This window comes from Vipera ursinii (assembly GCF_947247035.1).
Source record: "Vipera ursinii genome assembly, chromosome: 1".
Classification (NCBI taxonomy): domain Eukaryota; kingdom Metazoa; phylum Chordata; class Lepidosauria; order Squamata; family Viperidae; genus Vipera; species Vipera ursinii.
In genome coordinates, this window is record NC_139512.1 from 308374648 (window position 1) to 308386732 (window position 12085).

At 37.0% G+C, this 12085-nt stretch overlaps 1 protein-coding gene across 4 annotated transcripts in view; it reads left to right on the forward strand.

Moving 5' to 3' along the window:
* ESRRG (estrogen related receptor gamma) overlaps window positions 1–12085 on the forward strand; it is a 203579-nt gene that overhangs the window by 64091 nt on the left and 127403 nt on the right. For all 4 annotated transcript variants that reach the window (XM_083348775.1, XM_083348776.1, XM_083348777.1 and 1 more), the window contains exon 4: window positions 2922–3038. In XM_083348775.1, the coding sequence (XP_083204901.1) occupies window positions 2922–3038 (117 nt within the window). The remainder of the gene's footprint in view (window positions 1–2921; window positions 3039–12085) is intronic.

Here is a 12085-nt window from a genome sequence, read left to right on the forward strand (position 1 = left end):
TTTAGATTTAATGTCATTGAAAAACATCTCTTTTTAATGATAGTTCTATGAGTTCTATGGTGAACTAAGTTTTCCTATGGTAGGTTATGATGAACCAGACTAGAAAGCAATGTGTCTGGGATGTTCTAGTTTGGATTCCTATTTTGAATACTGATTTGGGCTTAATAGCTTAAATGGCTTCTTCAGAAGCTGTAATTTCTGTCAGGTTTTGTTTTTAACTTATTTTGTGGATGGACCAACAGCCACCATGATTATAGTAGAGATGGAGATGATGATAATAATAATAAGTTGGAAGGGACCTTGGAGGTCATCTAGTCCAACCCCCTGCTCAGGCAGGAAATCCTATACCATTTCAGGCAAATGGCTGTCCAGTCTCCTCTTAAAAACTTCCAGTGTTGGAGCATTCACCACTTCTGGAGGCAGGTTGTTCCACTGGTTAATTGTTCTAACTATCAGGAAGTTTCTCCTTAGTTCGAATAATAATAATAAGTATAATAATAATAAGTATAATAATAAGTATACATGTAAATATCACATCTAATCCTCGCTACAGAAATCAAACTAACACATTTCAACTTAAATTTACTTTAGGCAAACATCAAAAGCAGTACTTTCCCTACCAAAGGACTGCCTGCACTTCTATCTGTCTGCCTGTCTACCTATCAAAGCAGAAAAAGGGCAGACTGCATTGTATTCTTTCATTTGTTTCTAAAAGAAAGACATTACAGTATATTTTAAATCAGTGTTGCTATACTTAATAAATACACACTTAGGTGTATCTATTAGATTTAGTGGAATTAAATTTTATGTAGGTGTTTTTAAGAGTACATTTTTAAAATTTCTAGTGTTTGATAGAATTGCTGTAATTTATATTTCTTTTAAAATAGATCAGGGCATCTGTTGGACCATATAGTTCAGTCTAAGCCTTTGATGCCACCAATGCACATTTTTTAATTGTGCTCTTTCAGTAGATACTGAATCCCCTCTTAATGCATTGTTTTCGCTCTAGTTCATTACTTATATGTTATAACAGACAGGCATAATGTTGTGCATAGTATAACTTCTTGTTAAGTTAGCACTTGTGGAGAATTTGAATCTGTACAATCCTGCAACCTGCTAATGTGATATTTAATGAGGAGACATCAGTCTGGAGAAAGGTAGTCAATATAAATCAGTGTTTACAAAGTGTGATTAACTCTGAAATATTTCATCAATTCTCTGGTCCCAGGCATACTCTATGCTAATTACTAGAATCTCTGCATGTTTCAGGGGACGTCTTGAGGCTCAGAGTGCAGCAAACATGGAGCAGCAAAATTGCAATTATGCCTGGGCTGTCTCTGATGGCAATTTATGCATTTGGTGTGATGACCTCCCACTTCCCAAGAGAGCAATAAAGAGAATGCATTTTCATTAAGATACTAATGCACTTAATCACAAGGGGAAAGGGTTAGAAAGTAACAAAATACTTCTAAAGCAAGATGGGGAAACACGGAGGGGGGATCATTTTTATTCTTCCCGTGAAGTGCTATTATCACCACAGATTGCACCACTAAATGTAATTGTGAATGTCCAAGTCAGTAAGAACACATATATTAGTTAAACAACTAAATTCATCTTAACAAATGCTATTCCCCTGCTGGAATTAGCATATTATATTCAATCAGAACACAAGAAATCCTGTCTTAAAGTAGACTGAAGCTCTAGAAAGTGCAGAATTATTTTCCTACTTCATAAAGTCAGGTGCTTTCAGGATTTCCTTAAACAGGTTATAAAATCAAGAAAAGGAGGTGATATTCAGCTGTATTTTGCCTCTCAAACACAATTCCCCCTTCTTAACAAAATGTATCTTAATAAAAAGACATTGACAACTCTCTTCTTCCTGAATGTATCTAGGCCTTTTAAAACCTATTAAGCAATTATCATTTTTTTATTTGATAGTAGTGAGTTCCGTAAGTTGAATGAAATTCTTCTTTCAGTGTTTGATTCTGAAATCTAGAAATAGGAGAAAAGTTCTCCATCTACCTTTGATGAGTTTAGATTTACTTTTTCCAGCCCAGTGCTTCATTTTCTAAGTCCCTGAAGCTTTAGTGAATTTCTTTTTAAGAATTCCACCATGAATTCTAGCTGAAACAAATTTGGGTGCTACATTCACCTCAAAACCTTGGGGGATAAAAGGTTAATTTAATTTAATTTAATTTAATATTTGCATTTGTATACCGCCCTTTCCCTGAGGACTCAGGGCGGTTTACAGGGAATTAAAATCGAAACATACAAAAGTTAAAACCAATTAAAAAAGCATTAAATTCACCCTGTAGATTAAAACCCCAGTTAAAATTTTCTCCTCAGCCTGGGCCCGAGAGCTCAAAGAGCCAGGTCTTCAGGCCCCGGCGGAATGATTGGAGGTCGGGAGCAGTCCTCAGCTCTACCGGCAGCTGGTTCCAGAGGGCAGGCGCTCCCACTGAGAAGGCCCTATCCCTGGGTGTCACCCGCCGGCAATCTCTCACCGGCGGAACCCTGAGCAGACCCTCCCTGTGGGAGCGCACTGGGCGAAGGGCGTTTGATGCCGGCAGCAGGTGTTCCCTCAAATAACCCAGACCCAGGCCATGTTACAGAAACAGATAGATTTCCTTGAGAAGCAAGCAGTAACAAAGTGCTTAAAATACTCTACTTAAACTTTTAAACTGTATCAGGCCATATGGTTTTAATATTCTGCTTTTCTAGTTTTCTTTAGTATAAGACACTGTTTGCAAAAACAAAAGAAAGTCTGTAAAAAAAAATAAGCCCAGCTGCTAACATTTTCGATTTCATGGGTTTTTTTGTTTAGACTTTCAGTTACATTTGTATTTCTTTTAGTTGATTAACAAAATTATAGCTGATATTTCTTAATAGATTCTTCTTTTTATGTACTTTAAATATTTTAGGTAACATAGAATATAGCTGCCCAGCAACAAATGAATGTGAAATCACAAAGCGCAGACGCAAATCCTGTCAAGCTTGTCGTTTTATGAAGTGTCTAAAAGTTGGCATGCTGAAAGAAGGTAAGGCTGATAATGCCCTTTTACAGAATTGTTCATAAACACTGTTAGAACTATAATTTAATCTGATAAATGCCATGTATCTTTTTCAGATGTCATGACTGTTTTTAAAAATAAAACAATATAATTGCTCCACAGAGAGCAAGAGAAATTTCTTCAGTTTAATGTAAGCAAACTGTATTTTTTTCTGATACCTCAGCTGAACATTATACTTTGATATTTGTACATTTACAAATGATGTTATCCAATAGAAATAACTATAAAATAAATGTCTGAGGAAAATTGCTTCATACAATGTATATAATGTTCTTAAAAACTCAGGCAGTTACAGTAGTCCACAACCTATGACTGCTGAAGTTAGCAAAATCAGAACAGCAGATAGACAATTTGTTGTTGTTCAGTCGCTGAGTTGTGCCTGACTCTTTGTGACTCCCATGGTACATCTGGCCTCCCTGTTCTTCATTGTCTTCCTGAGTCTGCCCAAATTCATGTTCATTGTGTCAATGATACTACCTAATCATCTCACCCTCTGTTGTCCCCTTCTTCTTTTGCCTTCAATCTTTTTCAATATACAGCCTTGTTGTATTCCTTTCCTTATTTTAAACCAATCAATTGTTCCATGTCTGGTTCTAACTGTTGCTTCTTGACCGGCATACAGGTTTTTCAGGAGACAGGTAAGGTGGTCTGTTATTCCCATCTCTTTAAGAACTTGCCACAGTTTATTGTGATCTACAGTACACAATCAAAGGCTTTAGCATATTCAATGAAGCAGAAGTAGATGTTTTTCTGGAACTCCTTGTTTCTCCATAATCCAGAGAATATTGACAATTTGACCTCTGGTTCCTCTGCCTCTTTGAAACCCAACTTATTATAGCTATTAAGAGTTCAATAAACAATTCCTATAATTTTAAGACATATTTTGATTGTGCTTGCCCTTCTAATACAAAAATATTGAGTAAGTAGACATTGTAAATTTTTTGTATCCTTTTAGATAGTATGATGTGATCTACACATGTCGCACAGCAGATGGTCAACCTGAGGTTTTTGAAATCTAAAGTTGTTTGTAATGCATCTATTTTCCATCAGCAGCAGCCTTCAGCCTCTTAGATTGGGACCCATTTTTTTCACAGACTTGATCTACGATTGGATTCAAGACTTTCTTAGGGATCGGTTACAAACAGTGAGGGTCGGCTCTGCTTTGTCCACCCCCCTGAAGCTTTGCACTGGCACACCACAGGGCTGTGTGCTTAGCCCCTACCTGTACTCTTTATACACTTATGATTGTGTATCATCTGACCCATCCACTGCGATAATCAAGTTCGCAGATGATACAACTGTGGTGGGTCTTATTACAGGTGGGGATGAGACAGCATATAGGGCGGAGGTACAAAAACTATCCATATGGTGTAGTAACAACAACTTGCACCTAAACATCGGCAAGACGAAAGAGATGGTGTTAGACTTCCGGAGAAAAAAGGAGGAACCTGCCCCACTTCACATCGGAGAGAACTGTGTAGAGAGAGTTTTCTCCTTTAAATTTCTGGGAGTCTGTGAAGATCTGACCTGGAAAGTTAACACAACTCAGGTGGCTAGAAAGGCCCAACAGAGGCTTCACTTTCTTAGGGTCTTGCGGAAGAACAGGGTAGAACAACAGCTAATGACCCTCTTTTACCGGTCTACTATAGAGAGCATCCTCTCGTATGGTATTGTGGTTTGGTATGCTGGTCTGACAGCCGCGGATAGGAAAGTATTACAGAGAGTAGTGAGCACAGCACAAGACATTGTGGGCTGTCCCCTGACACCACTGGATGACATTGCCAGGGCTCATTGCCTTGGAAGAGTGAGGAAGATTCTCAGGGATGACTCACACCCTGGACGGTATCTCTTTACTCTCCTACCATCCGGTAGGAGATATAGGAATATAGCCAGCCGTACCAACAGGCTGAAAAATAACTTTTATTTGTGGGCTGTTAGGCTTTTAAATGGGACATAATCTTATGCAGAATTGACTTGGGAGGCCGGTGTGTGGTGTAGTTGGTTCACATAGTGTGGTGGGATGGAGGGTTTGTTGTCACTGTGTGTTGGGGGGAGAGAGCACGGGGGGAGGCTCAGCTAATCTCAATTTACACATGTTGTACTTTGACAATAAAGGTTTATTATTTATTATTTTGATGACTTGCTTCTTTCTCATATATTAGAATGCCATTATTGCAGATCATCTTCCATTGGATTGCAACTTAGTATTGATTTCTGATTCATCAGTTCAACAGTCCTTACTCTATAAAACAAAAGCAAGCTTTTGTATTGGTGAAAGTAAGAAAAATGAGAACTGCTGATTTTAACTATTTTGTCATTTACAGGTTTATTTAGAAATGCATTTGAATGGAATAAAAGCTACTGCTGGATGTATCTATAGAATAGCAGCTTAGATAAAAAAAATAGAATACTGGAGATTTAGGTTGTATTCCTCAAGATGAATACAATTTTATATGTTCATGTATACCTGGTTCAGACAAATATGATGCAATTACATATAGTGTCACAAATTTCCAGTCTTATTCAGAGAAATCCATATTGAGGTACCCCAGAAGGCCAAGATGTAGGTTAAGTAGGTATCTAAAAGGCAGTTTGTATTGAAAAAAATGGTTTGATTTTCCATTCAGAAACTGAAGTTCACATTTTGTTTTCTTCAGAAACCAATTTTCCTATGACTGTTTTTCACAAGTCAGCTTGTAGAGTCATTGCTTAGTTGGGTGGCCTTACAAATCTATATAATAAACAAACATGGAGTAACTGAGCAATAACAAGAAAAAATTAGGTCTATCACATCCTTTCAGACGTGTCCTTATTGGATTATACTTACTTAGAATAAACCTCATTCTGTGTATGGTTGCTTTGGCAGGCGTGATGGTCCTGTGAGCCAAATCCTGCTGCCTTTAGTTTTATGCTGGAAAAATTCCTATCTAATTCAGTGGGGACACTGCCTCATTAAGAGATTCAGGATTTGGCTTTTTTTATTCAGATCTGGATAGGGCTTCATCCATATGGAAACCCTAATTTGTTTCACGTTATGAAACTATAATACAAAAACCTTTAATGGAAGCTTAACGTGAACTCAAATGTGAACAACATCCAGAATATGAGTCTTTGTAGTCAGTTGTTACAGCTAAATCTATTTCTCCAGCTGAAGGAAAAAGGCATTGTGCAGACTGAGTCGTACTGCCATTTTTTTCCCTTCATATAACAGGTTTTTGTTTTTCCTGTCATCTCAGTCACCAAGATTTGTGAAAGTGATCAACGCTGATCTTTTCCTCAAGCTATTTACACTGCTGTTCCTCTTTTGTTTTGGATGTTTGCAAATAGAAGGCTTTTTGTCCTCTACCTTCAAGATAAGTATTGTTGCAGAGAATTTACCCCCAAACTAGGGATTAGGGATCTCCCATCATCAAACAACAAAGCGACATTTCACACTTGAAAATACAAGTGCAAAACCATGCCTTTCTTTTTCCCCAGCATTGCTAATGACAGCTTCAAATAGCAATTTAAGCTAGGGAAATATTGAAGGTTAAACACTCACTGTTTAATCTCTTTCTTCTTTGGAAAACAAAATGAAATGAAGTTAGAATAAGATAACTGTGGCAAAAATTATCCCCTGTGCTCCTTGAGAGATTTTTTCTTGCCTACTTTATGTAGGTGCTGGTAGAGTAGAGTATGCCTGGTAGAGTAGAGTATGCCTCTTCAAATGTCCATTTTTAGACTGATGGAGATCCCAAAAAAACAAATAATTCTTGTTTTATTCCATTTTAGGCTTATTTGGAATGAAACTTTAAAGTATGCTATCTCGGATATGTATAATCCATTCCATATAGAGGGTTCAGCAGGTCTAATTGTCTAGTCTTGAGATGGCAGCATGAAATTTGAGGACATTTCTGCCCTAGAGAATATGTGACATGTGCAGGAATTGACCTTTATTTGACTTTTTTGTTTGTTAAATGGTTAATTTCAAAAAGTTCCCATGAATTGCTTTTTTCTAAACTGAACTTCAGGGAGACAACTGTTTCATCCAATTTCCAGAGAAGTGGAAGAAACTCATCACAATATGAATTAATGTACAGCTTAATTACTCAAAGAAATAGCTTTATATTTGGTCACTAATGAGTTGATGCTTATTAGAAATGCTAGAAATTCTTTCAAAAAACTAGGTACTGAGACATCTGTCCTATTATCTGAGATTTCTTAACTATCTTTTAAGTTTCACAGATTTGACCCAAACAACATATTAAGAGCCAGTTTCAGGGTCTAACAGGAGATGTCACCCTTAATCTTTACTCAGTCTTAAGTCTCAATGCTTAGTAAATTAAATGTTTTAAGTTTTGTGAAATAAGGGGAGACATTAAATTATATTTAAAAAGCAAACACTGTACAAAGAAATTTTGTACTTTTTTAAAATGGAAAATATACTGCTTATTTCTGCTAATTTGGGGTGCTTACACAATACAGTAGAATCATGCATATTTATTCTTCCTATAACCCTTTTTTGGTTATATCGTAGAACAGGATTGAGTTGCTATATCTCAGGTTTGTTTTTAATGTATACTTTAAAAAATTTAGTCCCATGCAGCATGCCAGAGGAGGCCATTTATTCAAATGTAAATCTGTTCAATTAAATTACCAGTCTATAATAAAATTTACTGTTGCAACCTTCATGTTGGCTACAGCAGTTGCTACATGCTGATGGCACAGTATGAATAAAAAATGACAGCCTAAATCTATTTACTTAAAAAAAAATATTGCAAGACTTGAATTATTCTAGCCTTCATAAAAACATAGTATCTCCTTCATGGAAAATAGATAAGCATATTGGACAATATGGTACTTATATAAACATTTTTATTAATACAGAAATTAGTGTGAACAAGGCAGAAGCCTTGCTAAATCCAAACAAGTACAGTAACAATCTGTTTTCAGTGTCCAGACAGATGCTGCTGTAAAATGCCAGATTTTGACCTTTCCATGGCAGATGTCTAAGTTCCCAAAATTCTCTGCCAATGTTATATAGACAACAGACAGAAAGACTTTGTATACATCTAAAATATTACTGTTCTATGTTCCAGCCAGCCAGCCTGCTATGATGTTTTTGAGGATATTTGTCACTGCATTGCTATTCTGCTCAACAAAAACTCTCCAATGTTTTTAAAAAGTTGATGAATTTTTGAAAGATATTAAAGTATTACATAAAAATACTGAATCATGTTGAGACCTCAGTCTGTGGACATAAGTGTTTTGGCCTCAGCTACCAAAAGTATGCAGTTGTAATCAAGGGTTAGAAAATGAATTTCTGAATGTTTAGATGTAAACAGTATTTGCTGCTGTGTTATATAAAATTCCCTGCTCAGCAATTTCAAATTTTTCATGGTTACTAAACATGTTGGTCACCGCTGATCTTTTCTATTTCCTAAAAGTTTGGGTTGTTTGGTTGTGCAGTTCTTAAGAGTTTAGGCTTCCTTTGGATCTTAAACTATCTTTGCGGTGTGGAGAGAAATACCATTTCTCATTCATCAACCATCTAAAATTGGTCGGGGAATTCTGGGAGTTGAAGTCCATACATCTTAAAGTTGCCATCTTAAAAATGCTGATCTAAACTATCCCCAAGAATACAGTATTTTAGAAAATATTTTGTCAAAGTGTGTTCCATAAGGTTCCTTATTAGAAAATTTGCTCCTCTATGTTGCTATGATTCTCACAACATGAGAACATAAAAATTAAAGACAAAAGTTTAGTCAATGCCAAAAAAAGGAAGGAAAATAGAATTAAAGCAATGTATTGTGAGTCATGGGTTAATAACCAAAAGAGTAAGTAAAGGATAGTCATTTTATATGATTTATTGTTTTGGCAACCATAGTCCAAAATATATTTCCTTATTGATGGAACCCTCAGGTGTTTGTGTACTTAGTAGATGAATGCAACAGTCTTCCACCAACTGTTTCTAAGACCAACAGCATCAAACAAAGTGATGTAGACATACATGCATAAATAAACAAGATCAGCAATTAAAAATAGCCAGCATGAATGGGCCTTTTGCCATTCTGCCTTACCCCAACTCAGATGGCAGAAGCATCTGGTAAAGAACCCCTCTTTCTGAGCTCAATATACATGCAACTTGAGGTGATCACCAGGAGCCTATGCTTAAGCCAAATATTGTTTAGAATTGGGAGTGAGGGGAGTTGTTCTATGGCCTTTAGCCTCTTTTCATGTTGAAAGACAGCAAAGAGAGAAAGGCATTTAACATAGGCAGAGGGAGCACACAATGCAAAAACATTGTACATTTTTTCTGCTTAAACCTCGAACTTTGTCCAACATGAACTGCCTTGTCCCAAAGTTGCTTTTTCAGGATGTTGAGGAATGGAAGGATTGCAGACTACAGGTACCATTTGCGCCTCAGCTTGAGATGCAGACAACACCATCCAGTCAGAGCTGAAGAAGCTTTTTGGATGAGAAGCAAAACGTCTTCAAAGAAAATCAAGAAAGTCCAGTTGCCTCCTGAAAAAGCACCTTTGGGACAATCATGACCCTGATGACTGAGAATCTCCATAGACATTAACTGCCTTGTTTCACATGCCAGGGTTCCTCAGAATGAAAGAATGCCGCATCCCATATCAGCTTTGCTATGTCTTTTTAATCCCGCTTTAACTATAGACTAGTCATTTACACTTTTTTGCTGCCAAGATACTTCATGTGTTTTAGCATTGCAGCATCTATGATTGCTATCTTTAATTACTTATGCTCTGCTGTCATTTGAAATTCTTGAGAACTCACTTAGTGGCTAGTCAGGCTCATTTGTTAACTGAAGAACTGATGTATGTTCACTAATTGGATGGTATACCATAAGTTCATTTGATAATCAATCTGCATCGAGACAGGAGAGAAATAGGTCTGTTTTTGTTTATTCCTCACCATTCCTTCAAGAACTCTGCTGCTGATTAAAACACAGGATAATAATATGCAGGCATAGTCATTACATTCTAAATGGAACACAAGATTTTCAGGTGATGTAAATATGGGCAGTACAATCAATTTAACCAGGAATACTGCTTTGTTGCCAGTTTTTCTTACTAAGGTTAACAAAAAACTGATCTGATGTACTTGTCTCAGACCACAGAGAGCAGCTACCACTTAAAATACTGCAGAGAGTGTCAAATAAATGGGAGATATAAATGTGTGTGTGTGTTTGTGTACACACATAATATTAAGTGTAGGGAAACAAGTGGAAAGTGCTTCCCCAGACATTTAAAATCCTATGACCAAATGATACTATAGAACAGGGGTGTCAAACTCAATTTCATTGAGGGCCACATCAGCACTGCAGTTGCCCTCAAGGGGCCAGGTGGGTATGGCAAGGGTGGGCGTGGCTAGAGTGCATATGGCCTACTAGGTGGGCATGGCCAGCTCTACATCGTTCGCATCAAGGGTGCCTATGGGGGCCTGGGCAGGAGTGGGACAGATCTGAGGGTCTCTGGCAGAAGGAAGGTCTCTGGGCCAGGGCCAAGGCAGTGGGGATCGGTCCCTCACTGTTTCCAGGATGGCTTCACGGGCCACATGAAACCACTTCGCAGGCCAGATCCGGCCCCCGGGCCTTGTGTTTGACACATCTGCTATAGAACATAGGGGTTTTCTGATTGGTAATTCCTGGCAAAGACTTTATGCATGTTCCAGTGTAATTCATTCTGTATGCCTACCTTATTCTGTACACCGCCCCGAGTCCCTCGGGAGAAGGGCGGTTTATAAAAACAAACAAATAAATAAATAAATAAATAAATAATTAGCTGTAGCAATTGTGTACAATTAAATCCAGAAGCTTTCTCCTGGTTACTAGTAACATTGAGAAAGAGTGGAGCAATGCACACTGTGATTGTGTGATTTCATTTCTGCCAGGGATGGCCAACCCTGTTCTTTGCAAAGAACTTGTGTATAATAGCTTTGCAATGGCAGATTTAATTCATGGACTAATAATATTACTCTGCTAAGTAGAAAATAGACGTTGTTGTGCAAGAAGAGTAACTTGCTGGTGCCTTCAAAACTGGATACGAAGAGAAAGCACAAGCTTTTATAATATCCAAGAAAAAAATAAGGTGAAAAGAAGCAAATCATTTCAGTTGTTTTTTTTATATTGTCTCCCTGTAATAAAATATTTATGCAGCATTTTTGAAATAATATTCAGCAATGTACTTTTAATTTGAAGGGATTCTTAGTTTCCAGTAGCTGTAAAGATATCTTCCTTTAAGTGCAAGCCCTGAATGCATAATGATTGGGTTTAATTTACACTTAGTTTGATTTGTGTTTTGCTTGTAATAACAGAAATTAATAATCTAGTTTATCTTGTCCTGTGACCTGGGAAATACCAATTTAGACAATCTTAAACCCTATTCGACTTATGTTCTGGTACAAATCTTGTGGCTTGGAAGAAAAGGGTGGCAGTCTGGTAGAAAAACAGATGCAAACTGCTGATGTATTGCAAGAATTATTTAACATATATTTTAAAAAGTAGTGTCTGATTAAGGAGCTTTGTTTCAAATTAACCTGTAGAGAAGAAAATGTATTAATTTGGGGCAGATGTTTCTCTAATGTATTTCTCCTTTGTGATTATTCCATACATTGTGCATTTATTTTTCTCCCTTAAATTAGAAGATGTAAGCTTCTATGGGTTCAAAAGTCTTCTTGCACTACATAACTGTTAGAAGTCTATCATTTTAATTAACAAAAATATAGTGCCCCCTCTTTGATTTAATGAATATCCCCATGTGTTATATATTCAGGTCCCAGGCTAAAAAGAAAATTAGCATTTTTGTCATATTCAAGAAATATTATTCCTTAAAATATATTCACTTGAGTTAGCTCAGAGGGAGGTAAATGGGTGAACTTTTGCCCATGCACCAGAAATTGTGGCAGTTATGTCAGTGATAACTAAGGGAAAGTCAGCAACTTGGTGAAATGAGGCAGGATTTGGTTTGATATGACATCTTTCCCATCAAACTGCAGAACAATAAGTGCCT